Source organism: Euleptes europaea, chromosome 10, assembly GCF_029931775.1.
Source record: "Euleptes europaea isolate rEulEur1 chromosome 10, rEulEur1.hap1, whole genome shotgun sequence".
Taxonomy (NCBI): domain Eukaryota; kingdom Metazoa; phylum Chordata; class Lepidosauria; order Squamata; family Sphaerodactylidae; genus Euleptes; species Euleptes europaea.
In genome coordinates, this window is record NC_079321.1 from 391,379 (window position 1) to 415,341 (window position 23,963).

The 23,963-nt window shown below is 44.8% G+C and overlaps 1 protein-coding gene across 1 annotated transcript in view; it reads left to right on the plus strand.

Annotated features, from left to right (window-relative positions):
* Positions 1-23,963, plus strand: part of PLCB1 (phospholipase C beta 1) — a 195,759-nt gene that overhangs the window by 83,094 nt on the left and 88,702 nt on the right. The window contains exons 12-17 of the mRNA XM_056856453.1: positions 8,479-8,549; positions 13,150-13,246; positions 18,277-18,361; positions 19,116-19,240; positions 20,994-21,148; positions 21,283-21,447. Of these exons, the coding sequence (XP_056712431.1) occupies positions 8,479-8,549; positions 13,150-13,246; positions 18,277-18,361; positions 19,116-19,240; positions 20,994-21,148; positions 21,283-21,447 (698 nt within the window). The remainder of the gene's footprint in view (positions 1-8,478; positions 8,550-13,149; positions 13,247-18,276; positions 18,362-19,115; positions 19,241-20,993; positions 21,149-21,282; positions 21,448-23,963) is intronic.

Below are 23,963 nucleotides of genomic sequence, written 5' to 3' on the forward strand. Positions count from 1 at the left end.
TTTATAGGCCTGTCTGCTTGGTGCCAACCTGCGTGGCTCCCCACGGTCTGTTTCCATGACAGCAGCATCCTTCTTAATATGCCGTATGTACCAATATTTTTTCTCAGTTTCTCACTGTTAGCTTCCATTCAAGAGCTTGTCAAGAAATACTGTCTTTTAACATCAACACCAGCAGGGCTGGGAAACCTCTCACACCACAAGATCCATATCAGTCAGAATGTCTGAAGTCTGCCATAGTAAGATCTCTCTGTTCTCCTCCCCCCACCAGAAAAAAATCTGCCCTTTTGTGGAGTCTTATTATTTCAAGGCGAGGAAGAGGTTTGCTTCTTTGCTTCTTGATGAAGGACTTCCTGTTAAGTATTCCTTGGGCTCCTAATGTGGTTTTCTTTCTGTCTGCTGCACTCCCCATCAACCAGAGGAGGAGAAGGGGGCTCTTCTGTATTTCAGCTAAAGTGCTAAAGAAATGGATGTGAATGGCTACTAAGGGTTATTACTACAAGGATCTTCCACAAATCCAGAAGCAGTAAATCTCCCAATACCCAGCTTGGGAGCAACATCTGTGTGGGGCCTTGGTTCCTATAGACGGGTTGGCCCCATTCTGAGGCTAGACTAGATGGACCACAGGTCTGATCCGGTTGGGCACCTCTTCTGTTCCTCAGAAAGACATTATTGGTAATGCATTCATTTTGTTGGAGCAAGCAAATTTTGAGGCAGTAGCCCACCTGTGTGTGTGTTGTCGTCAAGTTGTTTCCGACTCATGGTGACCCTATGAATTAATGATCTCCAAAACATCCTGTTGTTAACAGCCTTGCTCAGGTCTTGCAAACTGAGGGTCGTGGCTTCCTTTATAGAGTCAATCCATCTCTTGTTGGGTCTTCCTCTTTTCCAGCTGCCTTCGACTTTTCCTAGCATTATGGTCTGTTCCAGTGACTCTTGTCTTCTCATAATGTGACCAAAGTAAGATAGTCTCAGTTTAGTCATTTTAGTTTCTAGGGCCAGTTCAGGCTTGATTTGATCTATAACCCCCTGATATTTTTTTTTTTGGGGGGGGGGCAGTCCACAGTACCTGTAACCCTCTCTTTCAACACCACATTTCAAAGGAATCTACTTTCTTCCTATCAGCTTTCTTCAATGCCCAGCTTTCACATCCATACATAGTAATAGGGAATTCGATGGCATGAATTAACTTGATTCTCTCCAATATCAGAGGAGCAGGCCTAATATCTTAGGTGCTGTGGAACGCAGGCAGGATAAATGCTGCTGCAGTCGTCTTGTTTGTGGGCTTCCTAGAGGCACCTGGTTGGCCACTGTGTGAACAGACAGCTGGACTTGATGGACCTGGGTCTAATCCAGCATGGTTTTTCTTACGATCTTGGTGGCCAGTGACACATCCTTACACTTAAGAATCTTTTCCAGCTCCTTCATGGCTGCCCTTCCCAGTCTCCATCTCCTAATGATTTTTTCACTGCAGTCTCCCTTTCGATTGATGATGGAGCCAAGGAATAGAAAGTCTTAAATAGTTTCAATTTCCTCATTGTCCACCTTAAAGTTGAGTAATTCTCCTGCAGTCATTATGTAGCCACTCAGCATAAGCCATTTAATGTCTGTTATCAGTTCAATTCTGCCATGCTTGCTTGGTGTGAAGTACGGTTCTCCTCATAGGTCTGAGCTGACTTTGTCCTGGTCTCTTCAGCATTGGCTTTGGGCGAGACTTTGTCGCTCAGTGGCGGAATGCACGCTGTGCGCCTGCACAAAGTCCCAGGGCAAGTCCATCTCCTCCATTTAAAAAGGGATTGCTGGGAACGATCTCTGCTTTGAGAAGTTGCGTTCAGTCAATAAGAGGCAGTCCCAAAAAGTAGTTTCATACATTTTTTTTCTTTCAGTGGCCACCTGTCGCCCAAAGCCCCGACTCTTTTAGAGTCAAGAAAATAGGGGGAAGTAAGAATGAAATGCATGAGCTGAGATATTCATGGCCACTGATGGTTGGTGCTTGTTCAGTCACTGAGCAGCAGGATGTTAATGGCCATTTATGCAGGGCTGTTTCCCTTGCAGTCACCCCGCCGAATGCTCCGGTGCCTCGTTTTGATTATGCATGCCTTTCCCGACTGTCACCTTGCTCTCCTCGCGTGTTTCTGCATGTTTTGCCCACGTTTTCTGGATGCTGAATTAGCGAGAATCTGGAAAACATGGGGAAAACGTGCGGAAACGCACTGGGAGAGTGAGGCGACAGTCAGGAAAGGCATATGCATAATCAAAACGAGGCACTGGCACAGTCGGCCGGGGTGACCACAGGGAAACAGCCTTGCATATATGGCCAATGATTTTGTTTTGCAACCATTCTTCAGGACTCATTCATCAGTCATGTCTTCCTTCATTGTGTCTTCAGATGGAGACTTCTTCCCCTCCTCCTAAAAAAGCGTAAGATACCAGCCATTACTATGGCAGGGCTTGTGTTGGATGATTTTTATTATTCCATTTTGACAGCCGTCAAGTAGGGCCCCACCAAGTATAAAGGGAGCCTGTTTAAATAATGTTGAGGAGGTTAATCGTGACACCACAGTTTTGCTTGAATGTTGTGTTTAAAAGATTGTGTCAAAACCATGTTCATAGAAAGTTGTGCAATACAGAAATTCCTGAGCCTTTTTAAAACATGCAAGAAAACGGTGTAGTTTGCTCTAATGTACATATTAAGGAGTCCTGAGATAAAAGCCAAACTAGTCTGTTGTAACAAAATTACATCCTGACCTGGATGGCCCAGGCTGGCCCGGTCTCCTCGGGTCCCGAAAGCTAAGGAGGTTTGGCCTTGGTCAGTATTTGGATAGGAGACCCCCAAGGAAGTCCAAGGTCTCTCTGCCGAGGCAGGCAGAGGCCACACCACCTCGGGACATCCCTTGAAAAGCCTCCAGGGAGCCATAAGTCAACTGTGACATGACAGCAAAAAAATTATGCAGGAGTCTTAAAGACTAACCAAATTTATTCTGACGTGATCTTTTGTGAGCCAGAGATCACTTCCTCAGTAGACAGCTCTGACTCACGAACCCTGTGCCAAAATAAATTTTGCTAGTTGTTTAGATGCTACCAGACTCCTGTTTAATTTTAAGGGACACATGTCCTATTCCTCCTCTAATTTTACCCCGGTCTTTGCTTTTGGCTACTTTATCTACTTGATGCTGTCAGGCTGTTATCGCTTGTAAATTGATGCAACTTGAGAGAAAATGGGAAATTTACATTCAGTTAAAGTAGCTCTGAACAGGGATTAATGTGTGTCAGGCATAATATCTAATAATAGTCTGTCATGAACACGAACACGAAATTTAGCAGGGCACGGCATTCTAAGCAATTCAGACCGTTAAGCAGCTGTCATTAAGAAAAATTTGTGTCAGTTTTGATGCTAAGGGGGTGTACAAATTCCATCCCTTTTTTAATTTTTTTCTCACCATGATCTTGGGCAGCATAAGGTCTCTACTGCAGGTCCTCGCTTTATAGGGATTACAAGCCTGTGCCAGATATATGGTGAAATAAATTCCCCGGTATGGGCACTGTCTGTTGATTTCAGAGGCGCACCCCTAATTTTACAGTACAGCCAGAATGCTATATCAAAACATACTCAGCACGTGTGCTCCCATAAAATACCCTACATAGACCACAACATAACCACAAAAGTGCACATAAATAGATATTAGATGCATCAAAAATCTCATTAAATGTTTCAATATTGGCTAAAAGCCTAAACTCAATAGTCCAATATTGAAATATTTAATGAGATTTTTGATGTGTCTAATATCTATGTATGTGCACTTTTGTGGTTATGTTGTGGTCTATGTGTGGTATTTTATGGGAGCACAAATGCTGAATATGTTTTGATGTAGCATTCTGGCTGTACTATGCAATTTTTTTGCAACTGTGTACGAGAGTATAGATTGGGGTAATATTTCTGTCATCCCTAATTTTAAGCGCCTAGCGAGGTCCAAAAAAGAGTTCGCACCTCTAAAGGCTGATGATTTTATATTTCTTACCGTAAAGTAAATGGGATAGAATCAAACACACGGGCTTGGGATATTACCCACAGCAGCAGAATATTCATATAAAAAACGTAACCTGCAGAATTGTTTCTCTATTTGATGCCCCGAAGGCCTAAAAACAGAAGGAATAAAGTGCTGCTTTGGAATTTTAAAAATACTTTAAAGATTTTTTTTTTCAAATTAACCCAGTTGCCCCCACACAGGGGGGGGGGAGGGACATTGGACCCTTTCTCCAAACAGCCTTCCTTGATGCACTGCTTTAAAAATAGCTTTCCTGGACCATCATCTCCTGACTGCCAGACATACATCACGGCATCATCTCTAATGATTTTTAGGAGGAGATGCAGCAAAGTCCTGTTTCAGAGAGCATTTGATGAATTGATAGCGAAGGGCTGTCAGTGGTGGAAGCGGCTGTTACTTGGCTTGTCTGTTCAGGCTACTCAGTTGGATTTTTGTTGACTGTTGTTAATGGCTGATTATTAAATGTTGCTTGTTTTGATGGTTGCCATTGATGCCTGGTGACAAATCCTTTGTAGCCCACCTTTCTCTCCTCCCCACCCCCCCGTAGCAAGAGGCAACTTATAAACGAGTAACGTGAGCAGATCTATGTGCAGCTCGCCAGTCAGTGCAAAGACACTGTTATAGGGAGGTGGGACAGGAGTGAGTGTGTGGGGCGCAGCCTCCCTGTCTCGTGGGTGATTTGCTCCTGCCCAACAGGTGCTTCTTCTGGGAGTTGGTGCTTTATTGATTTGTTTACTGTGTTTCTAGCCCCCTGTTCTCACTGAGACTCAAGGCAAGTTACAGAGTGAAAGCAATGTACTCATACATCACAAGACATCCAGTGCACAATGCTATAGTACAGAATTCATATTCAGTGTAAATAAAAACCACCTAAGGCAAGGTAGAGACTATAAACAACGTAGAAAGGTAGAGGGCAATGCAGTAAAAGCAGGATTATACCCTAGAATCATCACTGCAATAGTCTACAATCCTGTTCCATTTTAAAGGTGACCTCCTGGACTGTTCCATTCTGGACCTGTTCTAATCCCTTCATAAAAATGCCCTCCTGAACATGACTGTTCTGTACATTCTGTGGAATGGTAGAAGCTGTGCCACCATTGTCTGTTGTGGGGAGGGGAACGGAACATGATTGTGAACCCATTTGAGTCTTCCTTAAGTGGTAGAGAAAGTCAGCATATAAAAACCAACTCTTCTTCTTCTTCTTCTTCTTCTTCTTCTTCTTCCTACCTTTTTTTTTAAAAAGATGCACTGATTTCCACCAGTTCTCCCCTCAGGACTAGAGAAAGCCTTCCCTTCCTCAGAAAAACAGGTGCCGCTTCTAGGTACGTGTGGGTGCCACCACAAAACAGGTCCAGAAGTGTGGGAGACTTCCTGACCTCCTCAAGCAGGCCATACCACAAAGAGAGATGCCACCACGGAGAATATTCACAAACAAGCAGTTGCCAAACTTACCCGTTTGTAGAGTAGAACCTTAAGAAGGCTTTGCTCAGATCTGTGAAGTTGTCACAGGAGGGTATGTGGATCAATCCTGCAGGTATGTGGATCTAAGGCCACTGAAGACTCTGGAGGTTGGGGCATGGTCCATGGTCGGTAGCCAATGGAGACTGTTTCTACCATTGTTGGGTAAGCCGCAGTCTGGATGCACCCTCAGGCTGTTACAGACCTTCAGCGGGCATTTAACCACTTAGTTCTTTTAACAATGGATTCATCTTGGAACAGACCTCAAGGAGCATCCCCCTGCCCCTTCCCACGCGAGGGGCCCTTAGGCTTAACAAGAACTTCTTGCTAATATTCTTTGAAAACCTCCAGGAAAAGAAACAGCCTCGTTTCTGAGCACATGTTCAGCTGCCCTCAGCTGGCGATGCTCAGCAAGCGCTTCTGACTTCAAACACCCTTTACTGAATCTTCTTTATAATAATTCGGGGGGGGGGGGGAGGAAATCCTCCCCAAAATACCACAGAGAAGTGACTCTTTTAATGTGTTCCTTTTACAACGTCATTCCATGTACTTTAGTAAATATCCCCCAAAGCACAGCCTGCTTCCCACTTAGTTTTCTTTCTATAAACAAAAAAGAAACTGAAGCAGAAAACAGCCATACAATTGTATATTTTTCCACTGATTTTCCACAATGTTTAAAACACTGTTCCATATTTTTCTGTTAGGCTAAAATACTTGAAAATTGCTATCAAGATTCCTGCCACCTCTTTTCTGTGTAATGGGAACTTAAGTGTGGCAAATCTTTCTCCACATGTTGTTTGTTCTGATTCTTTATTCCATTTGCCTCAAATGGAATCCTTCTCATTGTTAGTGTTTTGTGTGTGTCAAAGCAGAACACACCATTCCTGCTAAATTTCACCAAGGACAATACTAGGGTTACTTCCCATTTTTAGTACTTTATTCGTAAGATTTATATGCTACCTTTCTACTTGAAAAAGCACCCGGGTGGCTTAAAAGAGGAAAATGGTAAATTGACATTAATTAGATAAAAATAACCATTAAAACGAATAAGAATGAAGCGACAACATGAATAAAACCAAGTGAACAACCAAAACCTAAACGGATTGACCTAGAAGGGTATAACTCTGCTTAGGTTTGCATTCAGGGTTTCTTGAAGACCCCCCCCCCCCCCCGTCCTTCCCCATGATACCAGATCCACAGGACTTGGGCAGAGAACTGAAGTGTCGGGTTCAAATCCTTTAAATATTTGGATGCCTCAGTATCCATTTATTTTTGAATGCAGGAACCCATGAAGCTTCCTTATCCTAAATCAGACCATCTATCCGTCGCGTTCCCTGCCCGCTCAGACCAGCAGCCGCTCTCCAGGGCCTCAGGCAGAGTTCTTCCACGCCACCTCTCGCCTGATCCTTTTTACTGCAGAGGCCAGGGGTTAAGCCTGGTGGGACCTTCTGTGTGCCAAACCTGTGCACCATGAGCCACGTCCCCTGGACACAGTGTTCGAGCTTTTGAGGAAAGAAAGGTGCCTTGAAAACTGAACCCTCCCTGATGGTTTGTTTGCGATGGCTTTAGCTGAAGGTTCTGCGTTCCGTTTGTGCCCGTGTCAGTTTGACGAACTTGACTGTTCTTTTCCTGGTCTGCCTCAGCAACAATTATGTTTGCAGTGCGTACCCAGGCATGAAACGTATGTGGCAGCAGAGGGCACATAAGGTAGAAGGAGGTGGGGTGGGGTAGAAGTAATGGGCATGAAAGAGATCCCTGCTTGTGATTTAGAGTCTGGCTGTAAATAACATCTTAAGTGTTCCAGGTATAAATCTGTGTGGCTTCCTCTGTAGTGATCGTTCTATTTCTGTGTGACTTTGAGTCCATTTCTGCTCGGTTGGGTAATGTGAGGCCCCAGAAGATCGGACCAGAACCAACGGGTTGAAATTAAATCAAAAGAGTTTCCGTCTAGACATTAGGAAGAATTTTCTAACAGTTAGAGCGGTTCCTCAGTGGAACAACAGGCGTCCTCGGGAGGTGGTGAGCGCTCCTTCCCTGGAGGTTTTTAAGCAGAGGCTAGATGGCCATCTGTCAGCAATGCTGATTCTATAACCTTAAGCAGATGATGAGAGGGAGAGCATCTTGGCCATCCTCTGGGCATGGAGTGGGGGTCACTGGGGGGTGTAGGGGGGAGGTAGTTGTGGGTTTCCTGCATTGTGCAGGGGGTTGAACTAGATGACCCTGGTGGTCCCTTCCAACTCTATGATTCTATAGGGTTACTTCATCATCATCATCATCATAACCCGGCCAGGGCCAGGCTCTTAAAAATCTTAAAAATGCATAAAATACAATAAAATGTTCAAATCACACCATATTCATTAAAATCAAGCAGTTTTCAGTTTAAATAATTTAAAGTAGGACAGATGGCCCTCAATTTCAGCCCGCAGGGTCTTTGGCCGACTTGGAAAAGAACAACCGGGGCTCCCTCACTTAGATGGTAACAATAAAAAGGAGGGGGGAAGGAGAGAAATGGGAGGCCAGCTCTGATGGAAAACCACTGCTGCCCCTCAACCATAGGCCTGGCGGGACATCTTGGTCTTACAGGCCCTGAGGAACTGGGTGAGAATCCCACAGGGACCTGGTCTCGTCAGAGAGAGAGAGAGAGTTCCACCAGCTCCGGCCCCTGTTTAGGACAGCTGGACACTCTTCGGGCCACCAGTAGGTTGGCATCTGCAGAAAGTTGTCTACTCCAGGGGGTGGGGGGCATATCGGGAAGGTGTTATTCTGGCTCCTTGGCTTGTAGGTCAATGATTTGAAAAATAGTTGACAATGCTATTGTACCTCTCACACCTATGATACTCTGATAGAACTGGGAGTGAAGCTTCTCTGGGTGTGGTGGAAATAAAACGTGTATGTCTGGGTGGGAGGAAAATTGGCTTTCTTCGTCTCATACTCGGCACTGAGGTTTTTTGTTGTTGTTCCAATTAAAATGTTGCAGGCGAAGTGGAAATCGAGAGCGATGATGATGATGATGAAGACGATGACTGCAAAAAATCATCAATGGATGAAGTAAGGGATGAATCTGGTTTTTTTGCAGTACTCTTTGCCTCGACAGGACTCGGAGAGTGCGGCTTGCATTTTTGCCTCCATGACTAAGTCCTGCGCTGCCATCTTGTGGATACCGAGGGCGAAAACTGGGTTGCAAACGTTAGATGTTTGCCACCTGCCTTCCAACCTTTGCTGAAGAGGTCCAGCGGCTGAGATAACCTTTTTTGCCCTTTCTAATGCTTACTGGTCTGCTCAGTGTGATGGACAAACCCTCTCTGAGGCCTTGAGCTGAAACCATCAGGTTTTAGATGTCAGTATTATTCACGCAGGCTAACAAAGAGGGTGGACCAAAACATTGGGAAGGGCCATAGCTTAGTGGTAGAGCATCTGCTTGTCATGCAGAAGGTCCCAGGTTCAATCCCCGGCATCTCCTGTTAAAGGGACTGGGAAAGTAGGTGATGTGAAAGACCTCTGCCTGAAACCCTAGAGAGCCGCTGCCGGTCTGAGTAGACAATACTGACTTTGATGGACCAAGGGTCTGATTCAGTATAAGGCAGCTTCATGTGTTCATGTGTTCATAATTCTGGCTCCTCTGTGTAATATACCATCTAACAATTTGGGCCAGTTGATAATACGACAGCAAAGAAACAATAGGTGCAATAAATAATATTTTAATAAGTTCTGTAACCCCAACGCGTTTTGCATGAACTTCTTCAGGGGGAATCTTTTTCTACTTCAGCATCACTGAAGAAACGGTGGAAGGGAAATAATTGGTGCAGGGGACACTGAAGTAAAAAAAAGATTCCCCCTGAAGAAGCTCACACGAAGCGCGTTGGGGTTACAGAACTTATTAAAATATTATTTCTCTTGCACCAGTTGTTTCTTCACTTTCCTTTTGTTTTGGTGCCTTCTCCCTCTTTTTCTTCCTTTTCTTCCAAATCGATAATACACATTTGTCCATGGAAGGAGGTAGCACAGAGCCCTCAGTCAAATATTTTCTTTACCTCTTTGTTCCGGACATGTGTATATGCATTTGTCAAGACTCCAGCTGGTACTTGTATGTGGTTTTAGAATAACCTTGGCCAGTTCTATGAATTCCTTTGAAGCGATGGAGAACTCCTTGGCCTTCTGCCAGGAGAACTGTGGGTTTTTTCTCACTTGACAGCTGCGCTGCCGTCATGTTGACAGTAACCTGTGGAGTTGGCCCATCTGTTTGCAGCACTTCAGCTGGGGATGACTCGCCAGCATGGTGTAGTGGTGAAGAGCGTTGGTTTGGAGCGGTGGACTGATCTGGAGAACCGGGTTTGATTCCCCCACTCCTCCACATGAGCGGCGGAGACTAATCTGGTGAACTGGATTTGTTGCCCCACTCCTACACAGTTGGGTAAACTTGGGCTAGTCACAGTTCCCTTTGAGCTCTCTCAGCCCCACCTACCTCACAGGATGTCTGTTGTGGCAGGGGAAGGGAAGGTGATTGTAAGCCAGTTTGAGTCTCCTTTAAATGGTAGAGAAAGTCGGCATATAAAAAACCAACTCTTCTTCTTCTTGCCCTTTGTAAGGGTCTGTTTGCATTGGTTTGGGCAAACTTTTGGGCATCATTCATCACAGCTCTGGTTTTATACCCCGTGATTGAAAGAGGTGGAAGAGACAGTCCTTCACCTAAGATTGTGCCCAAACCAGTAGTGCCCTCATCATGGTCAGATGGGGGGAGGGCATGGAAGAATGCTGGGCTACACTTTTGACATATATATTACCGTTTAAAGCCAGCCCCCCCTCTTCCCAAACCATTCAGTCCAGAGTCTAAAATTACCTGATTGCATCTCGGGTTGAAACTGTACTCTTGTGGAGGAGGTGGGGGAAGGAGCTGAGGAACTTGATTAATAAGAGTTTTGCTGTCGTGTCATCAGGAGGTACTAAAAATACCTGCAGTGAATTTGAAGACTCCGTCCTTTGACAAATCCTCTCTGTGAGCCATGAGAATATGTCACAGTTTTATGGAAACCCAGAAGACTTCTCCTAGTTGCCTCAAGATTGTTTTGGAATGTCGGCCGTTTTGTTCCCCACTCCAGCTTCCGCGATTAAGGACGCCTCTCCCAGTACTCCTGCCCCCCCCAACAAAAGACTCCTTAATATAGGCTAACGATAGGACTGTGCTGCTGTCTTGAGGCAAATTGCCCAGCAAGAACTCTTCTGACATTTATGTGCTAGATTAAAAATAGGATTGGGAAGAATTTTGGCTCGTTTGGTGTTTCAAAATGAAGGGGAGTGTAAAATATTTTCTTTTTAAAAAACCTTAATTTTATCTCTTTGTCAGGCTCTTTGCAACCATTTCCCTACTCTCCACCGCTGCTTTGGTGCTATTCCCCCCCCCCTCCACCTCACTCAAGTGGCCCTAGGCAGCCAGGGAGTAGATTGGATGAGGTCATCACGCCACGCAGTCAGTCATATCTGACTACGACACATCACAAATGAAGCCAATTTAAAATGAAGACAGCTGTTCATAGTGCCCTCACTCCGAATAGGAAACGCTTTCACCAAGAGATGGGTTGGGTTTTCACACACTGAAATGTCAATTCAGCAATCTCCCTTGTTTCATTTTATTTTTCCTGATGCTTTTTTTTCCCTATTTAAAACGGATGTGTCATTTGTGGGCCAGCGGCATAAAAATAGCAGAAAAGAAACAAATGAATGATCAACAGCAACAGCAATGAGGTGTACACGTGGAATCATCATGAAATATAAATGGCCGTATCTCCTTTTTAAAAATTCAATCCTGGAAAAATTGAAGACCCCACTATATGCACCTCCATCCTACTTCAAAAGCTGGAAGTTTTTCAATGTCTTGTTTTGAAAGTTATATTCAAATAATAAGAACCAAAATAGCATAAATCAGCTTGAGAATATTACATCAGGAATGTCCCAATGACTCTGAAATCTTGGTGTTGTGAAGCAGGGTACCAGTATCTTAAATAAATTTTAAGTGAAATTGAGACCTGCGGTTCAGTTATCTCCTTGTTTGATTGTGGGATCCTGCGTGGCAGGGGGTTGGACTGGACGGCCCTTGTGGTCTCTTCCAACCATATGTGATTTTGTGATTTTGGTGATTTTGTGATTTGTTTCCTGTAAGTTTGGTTATGCACACTGCAGGCTTGGAGTCCACACCAAGTTTCCAGCAGCAGAAGGGGGACATTTCCACACACACCCCTGTGCTGCAGACCTCCAACTGCCCCGCCCCACTTGAGCTGTTCCTGGGGATCTCCTATCCCCCAGGGAGCATTTGGGGCTGCAGATGGAGGTGGCCGATGAGGAGATCCTGTTCTGCTGATGGAAAATGCCTTCCATTAGCAAGTTATCATGGGATGCAAGCCACAGTCGGAAATAGGTGCCTGAACGTTTTACTGGATCATGGCTTAGAAGTCCAAGGGCCACTGAGGGGTTCTACATTTCTGCCCTCCTAAGACAAGCACAATGGCCAAGGGGGGAACCATCTGAGCCCCAGCTAAAAGACAAGGAGTCAGCAAGTTCAGAAAACTTGTTCTCTCCTTCCATGGCAGAAAGAACTCTAGAAGAAGAGTTGGTTTTTATATGCCAACTCTCTCTACCTTTTAAGGAGAATCAAACGGGCTTACAATCTCCTTCCCTTGCCCTCCCCACAACAGACATCTAGTGAGGTAGGTGGGGCTGAGAGAGTTTGGAGAGAACTGTGACTGGCCCAAGGTCACCCAACAGGCTTCTTAGGGAGGAGTGGGGAAACCAACCTGGTTCACCAGATTAGAGTCCTCCACTCTCAACCACTACACCACGCTGGCTCTCTACTGCTGCTGCCTGCTGATCAGAATGGATGGATGGAGATCTTAAAAAGCAAAGTGTCCACTGCAATGTGACCTGCAGGCCCAGCCGTGGACTCTTCCCAGGGATCCGGCATGGTCAAATTGTGACTGTGACTGGCCCAAGGTCACCCAACAGGCTTCTTGGGGAGGAGTGGGGAAACCAACCCGGTTCACCAGATTAGAGTCCTCCACTCTCAACCACTACACCACGCTGGCTCTCTACTGCTGCTGCCTGCTGCTCAGAATGGATGGATGGAGATCTTAAAAAGCAAAGTGTCCACTTCAACGTGACCTGCAGGCCCAGCCGTGGACTCTTCCCAGGGATCCGGCGTGGTCAAATTGGCTGCCCTCCGCTGCCCTTTGCTCCCTTTTCGTTTCTTGCCCCCGCTTTTTAAAGTATGTGAACCTCCCAGCAGAGCCTGTCCTCATTTTAATTTTTGTGGGCCGCTTGTCCAACAGCATTGTGTGTAGAATTCTAGTCCCCGTTTTGCAGGAGAAGATTTACAATGAATAAACGGCCTGGGTTTCCTATCTCTCTGTCTTTAGAGAAGTTACAGGTCTTGAAAGGGCTGCTTTGCTATTGGACATGGTAGCGTTAGCAAGGCTGAAAAGGCTGCTGAGACGTTTCGGCAGGCCTGGCTTTTGAGTGGAAAAACCTACTCTGACACTGGGGAAATTTAGGGAGGCATTGAAAAGACGCCTTAGGTTTGCTTGTGTTGACTTCAAAGCCCTGCCAGAATTGTTGAAATAATTGGTCAAAACTTCTCTTGATGTTGGTCTTTCCCTTCTAGGGGACAGCTGGAAGGGAGGCCATGGCGACCGAAGAAATGTCCAACTTGGTGAATTACATACAGCCTGTGAAGTTTGAATCATTTGAGACGTCTAAAAGTGAGTACTTGAAATTTCGGCAATATCCCATTTCGTTGTCTTGTCATACTTTATGTTGGTTGAGTACATTAGTTTAATATTAGCATAAGCCCTTTCATGCATTTCCAATTCACAGTAGTAAGCTGAACTGTTAATAGGGCCGACACCTGTTTGTTTGTTTTTCTGGGGAGCTTTTGAACAACATGGTGGTCTTCTCAGAAGGTGCAGGTAGTTTGGCAAGGCTTTAGAGTTGGGATTTCAAGGCAGCATTTGTTATGGTAAGTTTCTTGGGAAGAGACAGCACTTGGACACAAACCAGGGTGTGGGGTTCTTAATAATCCATGTGCAGGTCAAGGAGGCATAACTGGGATGCATAAATATAAGTATATGGGCTGTAGCAGTTTGACAGTAACATCGGTTTGGTTACTCAAAACCAATTCCAAGTAAAGAAGACTGAGAAGCTCTGTTAGGGTCATGCTGTGAGGCCAGGGTACCAGGAAAAGCCTTCCGATTGCACTTCTGGGTAAATGCCCCATTGCTTTAGAAAGAAAGCAGAGAGCTCTGTGCCATTTATTGAAAGGAGAATGCAGCCGACGATGCTCCCGAGACATTTTAGCATGCTGGGTGGTCAGTCACCTGTTACGTACAATGGTACATTTCTACCGAAGGAAGTAGATTTTCTTCTCTTCCTTGGCAGCTAACCTTAAAGTTCTTGTCGACAATGTATAAAGCATATTCACCTGCAGTGACGTTGGAACCAAAAATAACTCCTACTGCTGTTCTCTAAGCTGGCAGCAATGGGAATGTAAAAAGGTTAAGGGCAGAGTCCTGTTGATGTGAAGACGTTTCAGGTCCCAATGATTTCAGCGGGAGAGACGTTTCATTCTTGCACTGAAATCAGTGATGCAAAATGCTTGTGTGGTGATATTGTTCCCAAGGTGTTTAAATGTGCTGGTGTGGTAGGAACAGTAGTGGAATTATTTTATTTTTTGCAAAACGCCTTCATTTTCATGCATAACACAAGCAGGAATGCAAATCCCATCTTCCTACATCAATTCTATTAATTGTCAAAAGAACCACATGGACCAAACTCACAGTCTCCTGCTGCTTTCTGCTGAAATGGCCTCGCTTGGAATGCCCTTTGCAACATCTTGAGAAAACAAACAGGCACCTCGTTGATCCTTAAAGCAAAGCACATGAGCACACACACTCTTCGAGGCGGTCCATCCTGTTTCACTTGGCTTTAGCAAGGCAGATCACTCTGTGACTCTCTTCTGCTGTCTTTCAAAAGATCGACTGCAGTGTTTGAAATGCCCGTCTGGGTTTGACGTGAGCATTGGCAGACCCTGCCTGGGCAGAGGTTAAACATTCCAGACCCACGTCCAGCTTTTCTGGACAACAGCTTTGCTCTTTGATCTCAACAGTGTACTGTACTGTGAGTTGCTTTTTTCAAAAGATGCTTGCGCCGCGCAGAATTTTATATTTCTTTTTTTACACTGTTTATACTCCACCTTTCTTACCAGGACTCAAAGCAGATTACACAGAGTAAATCAATACAATCAACAATATGAGATATTCGAGAAACAATGGAATAGGATTTGGGTTGTAGATCCAACTAGTAGTCTAAAAAACAATTGAAGCAAAACAGAGGTGATAAAATGTCACATAATAGGATGCCAGATTACACAGTAGGATCCAGTGTACAGCAAACTATACATGGTAGTAGAGACCACAGTCCATAATAATTTGACTGTAGAATGGGAGTCATATGCAGGCTGTGACTAGCTCCTGATAATAACCAAGCTGCGGCATTCTGCACCAACTGGAGTTTCTGAATTGATTTTGAGGGGAGACCAATGAACAATGCATTACAGTAGTCTAGTCTCGATGTCACCATGGCAGGGTGCCAGGTGGCCAGATCAGCCTTCTCAGGGTAAGGGGCCATCTTACGGGCTAGGCTATGAAAGAAAGCCTTTTTTGCAGCTGCAATAACTTGCTTCTCCAGCAATAATGTTGGGTCCGGTACAACCCTGAGGCTCTTAACTGAGTCGCCAAGGGTCAGCTGAACCCCATCAAAAGTGGGGAGCACAGTGTCTTTCAAGACCTCTGTCTTCCCCACCAGCATTGCTTCTGTCTTTCCAGAGTTTCATTTCAGTTTGTTCACTCTTAGCCATTTAACCACGAGGAGGGGGCATGGCTCAGAGGTAGAACATCTGCTTGGCATGCAGAAGATCCCAGGTTCAATCCCCAGCATCTCCAGTTGGAAGGCATCTCCAGTTGAAAGGACTAGACAGTAGGTGATGTGAAAGACCTCAGCCTGAGACCCTGGAGAGCTGCTGCCAGTCAGAGTAGACAATACTGACCTTGATGGACTGAGGATCTGATTCAGTATAAGGCAGCTTCATGTGTTCACAGCAGCTGTGCAGTGTTATAGGACCTCTACCGCATGACCCAGAGATTTGGGTAAGGATATTTATAGCTGTGTATCATCTGGGAGTTTCTGGCCAGAGATGGCCATGTTTAAAGCTTGCTGAGGAGGGCGGGATACAAATTTGAAAAATAAACAAACAAATAAATAAAGCACTCTTGGCCTCTTTACTAGAAGCTGTAGTGTGAAGTTCAAATGTTCACGATTTGGTTGAGTGGGCTTGCCACCAAAAATTTCACCACATCTGCTGTGCAACTGACTTATTTTACCCTGGTATTCTGTTGGGCAGACTGGGTGAGCTGCTAAGTCAGCACTGGTCTCGGTCTGCATTTGCAAATGATGTTCTTGGGGTTCCACACACTTTGGGATTTTCAGTGAACCCCAAACCCAATGGAAAGAATACTCTGCCTTGACTATCTCCCTGAGCAAATACCTTGGTCATAAATAATATGGAGATGACTTCAGTTATGAATGCTCGGCATGCGTCATTTGGGCAATTAAATACTCTCTGTTGCAGTCTACACGTCAGGTGATGTGTGAATCATTCCTCACTCCCGTTGAAAACAGTGGGTGTAAACATAAACAATGGATGTGGAATCCAAGCCTACGGCTACATTCTGAACAAACCCACACGGAATTAAAATCTTTTGAAGTTGGTCAGCCTCGCCTCTAAATTAAATATGTAGGCTCAAGGTATAAGGCTGTTCTGTCAATACCTGTAAAATTCTGGCTGGTGTTTGTTGATTGCTACTGTATAACTCCTGGCTGTTTTATTATGTTCTGCCTGGAACAGAGTTTCCATGCTGGCAGTGCTTATTCTTGCCAACATCTGATACAAGCACGGAAACTCTGTTCAAGTGGAACTTTACATTCCCAGAATGACCAGCAATGCACTTGGCAGCTGTGGAAATTGCCACATGGGGGCCATTTCCAGTCACCAGTCCCTAAAAGGGGTCTTCCTTAAGAAGAATCAGTACTGCTGCTTCTGATATGCAGCCAAAATCTACTCTTAAGAAAAGGCCTGCTGGATCAGACCCAGGCCCATCAAGTCCAGCAGTCTGCCCACACAGTGGCCAACCAGGTGCCTCTAGGAAGCCCACAAACAAGACAACTGCAGCAGCACCATCCTGCCTGTGTTCCACAGCACCCAATATAATAGGCATAAGAACCCAAGAAAAGTCCTGCTGGATCAGACCCATCAAGTCCAGCAGTCTGCTCACACAGTGGCCAACCAGGTGCCTCTAAGAAGCCCACAACCAAGGGTCTGATTCAGTATAAAGCAGCTTCATGTGTTCATGTGTAGTATCCATTTTTACTAGTAGCCGTGAATACTCCTCTCCTCCATGAATGTGTCCACTCCCCTCTTAAAGCTTTCCAAGTTGTCTCCATTCATGATTAAGGAAATGCAGCAAGGAAAACATCCGGCTCAGAGGAGTCCTGCCGCCTGGCAAAGGCTCTGGTGGGGTCCAGAGGATTTTACTGTGTTCCTTGAAAACTTGCAGAATGACGATCGGCCAGCTCTTCTTTGTAATTTCACTTTGAGCATACTTTTCCAGGTTTATGATCACTTCATGAAGGCATTCCTCTCTTCATGTTAAGCTAGAATGGCCTGGGAGGCATTCTGTCTGAATGTGTATACCCATCAAAAAGAGTGGAAGGGGAAAAAAGACCAGCACCAACCATTAAAATCCAGGGCAGGCAATAAAAAATGCCCACCTGCAACCACACCGTTTGCTGGAATAAGCCCACAGTCTTAATGCCCAGGAACAGAGAAAGTTAAGGGATACTGCTGCTCTGAAACAGACCTAACAACAGTTCTCAAAATTGTTTCCAACATTGTAAGGCTTTCAGCTTCCTGTTTTGCGGGATGTATCACAGCGCAACTGTTCTAACGTCATCCATCTAGCCCTCCCCTACTTCCGTGTGTCGGTGCATTGCCACCATAACCTCCGCTTCTTAGTTACATGATGGAGGGCTGCCTCCAAACAGCCTTCGGCAGCTTCCGTTGCTCCCAACGAGAGGCCTGGTTGTTGGTAGGGACTGGCTGCAGTGAGGATTCCTGTCCACTGCTCGAAGCTCTTTCCTGGGTTCCAGGCATAATTGAAACTGCTGGACTTCTAAAGCCCTAAACAGACTGGAACCCTGGGGTATTTGAAGGCCACCCACCAAGAATGTTATCAGAACTCTTCTCTGGGTGTCTCCTTTGTTGGAGGTTAGCCAAGTGTCTGTTAGAGATAGTTTACTCTCTTCTTATGGTTTCAGAGAGTAGCCGTATTGGTTTGCAGTAGGGACAGAACAGTTAGATTCAAGTCCAGGAGCTCCTGAGAGACCAACCAGATTTTCAGGGCATCCTCTTTCAAGACTCAAACCTCCCTTCATCCCTCTGTATGGAACTCAGTCGCAAGTGAGATTTGCCTGTTGTTGTCTTGGACATCATCGTGTGACACAGCTATAGTTGAGTGTGACTTTATGTCAATGTTGGTTTTGTATATTGAAAACCACCTTGCATGTTTGGAGCAGAAAGGCATGATAACTTTTTTTCTTGTAAAATAAGTAATTATATCTATTTGGACATCACAATCCTTATAAAAAAATTACAACTTGTTTTTCTCTTAAATTTCAGAACGGAATAAGAGTTTTGAAATGTCTTCCTTCGTGGAAACCAAAGCGCTCGAGCAGCTCACAAAATCCCCTGTCGAGTTTGTGGAGTATCTTTGAAATTAAGGGGGGGGGGGGGAAATAATATCTTGGTCATAACTGAGGAAGAGAGTTGCTGCGGTTTGCCTTGGAGAGGGCTGGCAAACGTGTTGCACAGTGCCAGATTAGCAACTGAGTTAATGCAAATGTTTAAGTGCTTTTTATCTTGTTGAGATTTCAGCCCCTGTACCTGTATAGCCCCCATGTAGAAAATCCAGAGGATTCATTTGGGTAATTCCAGCTCGTGAGGATACTCGGGGAACAGAATTATGGGTAGCCAGGTAAGGTGCTGTGGAGGGATCGTTCAGCATATCCGTTCTCATCAAACAACATGCCTCTGGTGTTCTTAATGGAATTAGGGTCCCAATTTGAATTGGGAGGGGGGCAGAGGGAATCTTTGTCTGAGTCCTGTGATGGTTCTTGGAAACGCTGCTGCTGTAAGTTTGCTGTGGTTCTGCATTTTTATTGTGTCATGGTCAGCAAAGCCATGGGAGAAGTTGGTTTGTTCCCCCACATGCATATAGGCTTCCCTGAGGCCATATCTGCCGTACAGAGACCTCCATAAAGCAGAATCTGATCAGCTGCTTGGTGGACTGTTTCTCTTGCTGCAGTGTTTATTGAGAATATGCCATGTATTTTCAGATACAGTCCCGGATAGGTAACTGCATCTATTAAGCAAGGTGCATGCATCAACAATCTCTGTGTTTAAAGCTTTCGGCGATATTCCTCTGCCTGTGCTACTTTACCCTTAACCTCAAAATATAGGTATAACAAAATGCAGCTGAGTCGAATTTATCCCAAAGGGACCCGTGTGGATTCTTCCAATTACATGCCACAGCTCTTTTGGAACGCCGGCTGTCAGATGGTTGCTCTGAACTTCCAAACTGTCGGTAAGAGAAATGCGGCAAGAAAATAACATTTTTGTGAAGTGAAAATGTAAACATTGCATGCACATTTCTGCTAAAGTGAATAGTTTCTTTTAATCTTTAGCTTAAAATGAGTAACTTCTGTTTCTGTCTTTAGAACACAAATCAAATAAATATCCAGTATCAAGTATTTTACCTCGAGATTGAAAGGCTGCATTTTTAGTCAGGTGCTGATTTCATTGTTGGCTTTGGGCTGTTGTTTTGCAAACTTACTGAATTGCGGCTGCTCTGTTTGAGAGGTGTAAATTGTAATCCAAGCTCTGTGCTGATATTAATCTGGGGAAGGCAATTCATGACAAAGTGTTTGATTAAGAAAATGTAATTAATCTGGTGGGCATGCACAGCAGAAAATCACTTGATGATCTGGTATGGTTTTGTTTAACTGTATTCCTGCTAAAATTTCAAACGTGATCATGTAAGCAAACTAGAGCCAGTTCTGTTAGGCAGCAATATATCAAAGCCTTTGCCAGGATCACGTTATGGGGAGCGTTAAGTGTAGCTGCGGGCCCAGATTTTCAGAGACAGGCGCAGTGTTTGAAATCAGTAGAGCAAAATAAAGGTGCCTCTTCGCTTGTCCCTAAAGAAAGCGACAGTGGTCTTGGCTGACCATTTGCAGCATGATAACCATTTGCAGTAGGATCCTGCCAGCGTGGTGTAGTAGTTAAGAGAGGTGGACTCTAATCCCTCTTTGGGCTCACCGAGTTCGATTCCCCACTCCTCCACATGAAGCCTGCTTGGTGATCTTGGGCCAGACACAGTTCTCTCTGAACTCTCTCAGCCCCACCAACCTCCAAGGTGTCTGTTTTGGGGAGAGGAAGGGGAGGCGATTGTAAGCTGCTTTGATACTCCTTAAAGGTAGAGAAAAGCAGGGTGTAAAAACCAACTTTTCTTCTTCTACCTGGAGAGTCACCCATCTCTACCCATTAGTTGGGTAGCTTTTGCTTAATTGCAGGTGCTGACCCACATGGCAAGGCGAGCATGAGCACCCCAGCAAATGGAAACGTTGTATAATGAGAGCATATAAGAGCTTGCCTCACTGTGTGACCAAGAGCCAAAGGGGATCGGCCTCCTCCCCACAGCCATAAAGACACTCCCGTACCATGGGCAGAACCCCCACTCTTGATCTTCAGGCTGTTGTAACTTGGATGGACACAAGGGGTGCTTACAGAGTGACTAGGAGGATAATTTGCCCCCTCAGAAAAGAACGGCCATTGTGACACCACAATACGGTGCTGACAGGGTCCCTTTTAGCCCGCATACAAATCAGAGGGTCCTGACGGTGCTTTTTCCACCATTCGATGCCTGATTCAGACAGCCGTTGGGGAAAAGCCCAAAAGCTCATTTCACCCCATACATTTAGCCCCACAAGCAGTTATACGTATACTTAAGTATACTTAAGTGTACAAACGGAAGATCACTGGTATCATCACAGCAATTCTTGATATGCCATTGACACATTGAGTGCCTGACAATAAATTGTGTCCAGAGCCACTTAAGAAACAACCATTGTGTGTGTCCAAAGTGAGATAGGGCTGCTTGTCTGTGGTCAAAAATGTTCTGCAAGATGTGCATATCAAGAAGTCAGGAGACCTCTGACGGAGGGTCGGGGTGGTTCGTTTGTCAATGTGCTGGAACACCACGGAACCCTTATGGAAATTCATTCTGTCAACACTCACACGCATGGTGAAATACATGTTTTCTTATTTTTATTGCTCAGATTTGTCTATGCAAATAAATATGGGGATGTATGAATATAACGGCAAAAGCGGCTACAGGCTAAAACCAGAGTTCATGAGAAGGCCGGACAAACAGTTCGACCCATTTGCTGAAGGTATCGTAGATGGCATCGTAGCCAACACTTTGTCTGTGAAGGTAGGTATGCTGTCGCCGATGGATAATTTTTGCAATGTGATTGCTCAGAGCATTAAAGGTCAACGTGCCTGTTCATGCCAAGCTTTGTCTGCCTGTCATTGTTGACCCCATTGCCCAAATGCTGGATTTTTCAGATCATTTCTGGACAGTTCCTTTCTGATAAAAAAGTTGGGACTTATGTAGAAGTGGACATGTTTGGTCTGCCCGTGGACACAAAGCGGAAAGCTCTCAAGACCAAGACCTCCCAGGGCAATGCTGTGAATCCTGTGTGGGAAGACGAAGTCATCGTGTTTAAGAAGGTCAGTTCTGGTTCTCGTTTTGTTGCTGTCCAGGAGAAGTTAAATGCTGCTCATTATGGAAGTCAGAATGTCACCTTCTCTGCCCTCCACAAAACACAGCCTACCTTTCTTCTGTCCCAGCTGAAATAAGTAAAAGCCTTTATTTCATTGAAGCTGGTTTGATGTGTTTTACCAACGTACATGGCCCTTGTTCCTATTTCACTTCAGAATCTTCCAAAACAAAGACGTGCATCTAGTTGGCTGTTGCAATTTCTTGTATTAGCACTGTATTAATAAGACCTTTTGGAAGGCAAGTGACTAATGCTTAATGAATAACACATGAGAATGACGGGCAAATAATGAGGGAGGACTTGGAAAGGAGGGATTTTTTTTTCCCACTGAGAAGGAAATACGGCGGAAATGGGATCCAAGCAACAGGATGTCAAAATGTCTGAAAAGCGAAGGAAAGGAGGAGGAGGAAATTGGGGTTTCAGCAACTATGATCCAAGAAAAGAGGCAAATGAGGTGGTTATCAGAGGGAAGGGGAACAAGAAAGGCAGAGGGGAGGAAAGATGCGATATTGAGCTGTCTGTGAAGAAAGAAGCTGGGTAGGGCCGGGCTAGCCAAGAAAGCTATAACTTCTCTCTATAGGCACCTATCTATTTACATCCTCAGCATTTTGTAATAATCCAATAAGAAATTAAATATTTGTGTGTGTGTGTGTGTGTGTGTGTGTGTGTGTGTTAAGTGCCGTCAAGTCGCTTCTGACTCATGGCGACCCTATGAATGAAAGTCCTCCAAAATGTCCTATCTTTGACAGCCTTGCTTAGATCTTGCAAATTGAGGGCAAATTAGCATTTGCTCTCATATTTAATTTGCAGTCATGCAAATGAGGAAAGGCTTCTGAGTGTTGGTCTCCTGAAGGACCTCCTGTCCTAGACTGTGCTGACTTGCCCTTTGTGCCAAAGGTGTGGGGCTGTGTCAAATGGTCAGACATTTACAGCACAGAAAAGAGGCGTTCAGTGAGTCCCAAATCTTGCTAAATGTTGGCTTTTTCAGGCTTGTGTGATGCTGGTTGCTGCTCTTCTTTGCCCCCCTGGGCAGGTGGTGCAGTTTGGGTTCAGTCTCAACATGGCTTCCTTTGTATCTACCTGATCCTACCCAATCGGATTTGGCTACATGATGATCTCACAAAGCCAATGATGAACATTGTCATGTTCACGCAGATAGCAATGAGACAGCAACACATAGCGAGTCATATAGCTTGGATAAGAGAGTTCCCGTCTAGCATAGGTGAACAGTTAATTAACCATATGGACAATGTGATGAACACTGAGAAGAAATTGCTCAGAACTTTTTTACGATGTGCCTGGTGACGGGACTAAATGAATGCCTGAGAGACCAAAGGCATTTTGAACAAGTAGTTCAGGATAGCATATTTGAGAGCCAATGAAAGAAGACAGAACAACTTCATTATGAATGGTAGAGCAAGAAAAATGGAGTAAATGGAGTAAAACTGAATACAACACATTGCATGAAAGATGTTCTAAACAATGAGAGTGGATTTGTTTATTTTTAACTGAATTTATTTAGTCCTAAGAGAAACTTTCTTCTAGACACAAAATGTCAGTGTCTAGAAGAAAGTTTCTCTTAGGACTAAATAAACATAATTCAGTTAAAAATAAACAAATCCGCACTCATTGTTTAGAACATCATAAAATGTTTAGGGAGTTTTACAACAAGTCGTGGTACTTAAAATGCCTTTTAAAAGGCCAAGGAGTTTGTTCTCCAGCTGAAAATCAAAAAGGATATTTACTCAGTTTACAGGACAGAATTCTCTCCTTGTGGCCAAGAGCAGGGCTCATTAGGGCACGTGCACAGTAGCAGAAAATGTGTTTCCTAATTGTCTTGTTTGGATGCTTCGTATTTAACGGTGCTTAGCAAAGTTATGATGCTTGAGGTACCAATTCTAGCAAACAGACTGTTGCCTGTTTGAGGTAAATCAAGTACGTAGAAAACTGTCCAAAGCCAAAAGAGACATTTTTTTAAGTGGAAGGGTAGGCAGATGGTGTGGCAGAGTGGATTTGGAATGGGCACTGCTTGGTACAAATCCCCCCCCCTTCAAGGTGTTGGGGGAAGTTTTGGGCCAGGGACAGTATTTGCCTCCAACATCCCTCATTTGGCAGTTGTCTGGTGCTGAATCCGAGAGAGGGCGGCTTGTCTGAGACCGCCGTGCTGATGTGAAATTTGGCTCAGCCGCTCAGAACGTGCTTCACTTTCTTAGCGAAACTGCTGAACCAGCTCCAACCCGTCACCCTGGATTAGCTGCATGGAAAGTGCCCTTGGAGAAGGCAAAGGTGGTTGTTCTGCAGCTGAAGATGAGAAACTGAGCTAGTATTTTTTGCTGCCAAATATAAAAGCACAAACTTGTCATAGGTGGGTTTTGAGCATTAAAGCGGGGTTACTGAACAAATGGAAATGCATACATATGAACACATGAAGCTGCCTTCTACTGAATCAGACCCTTGAGGGTCCAT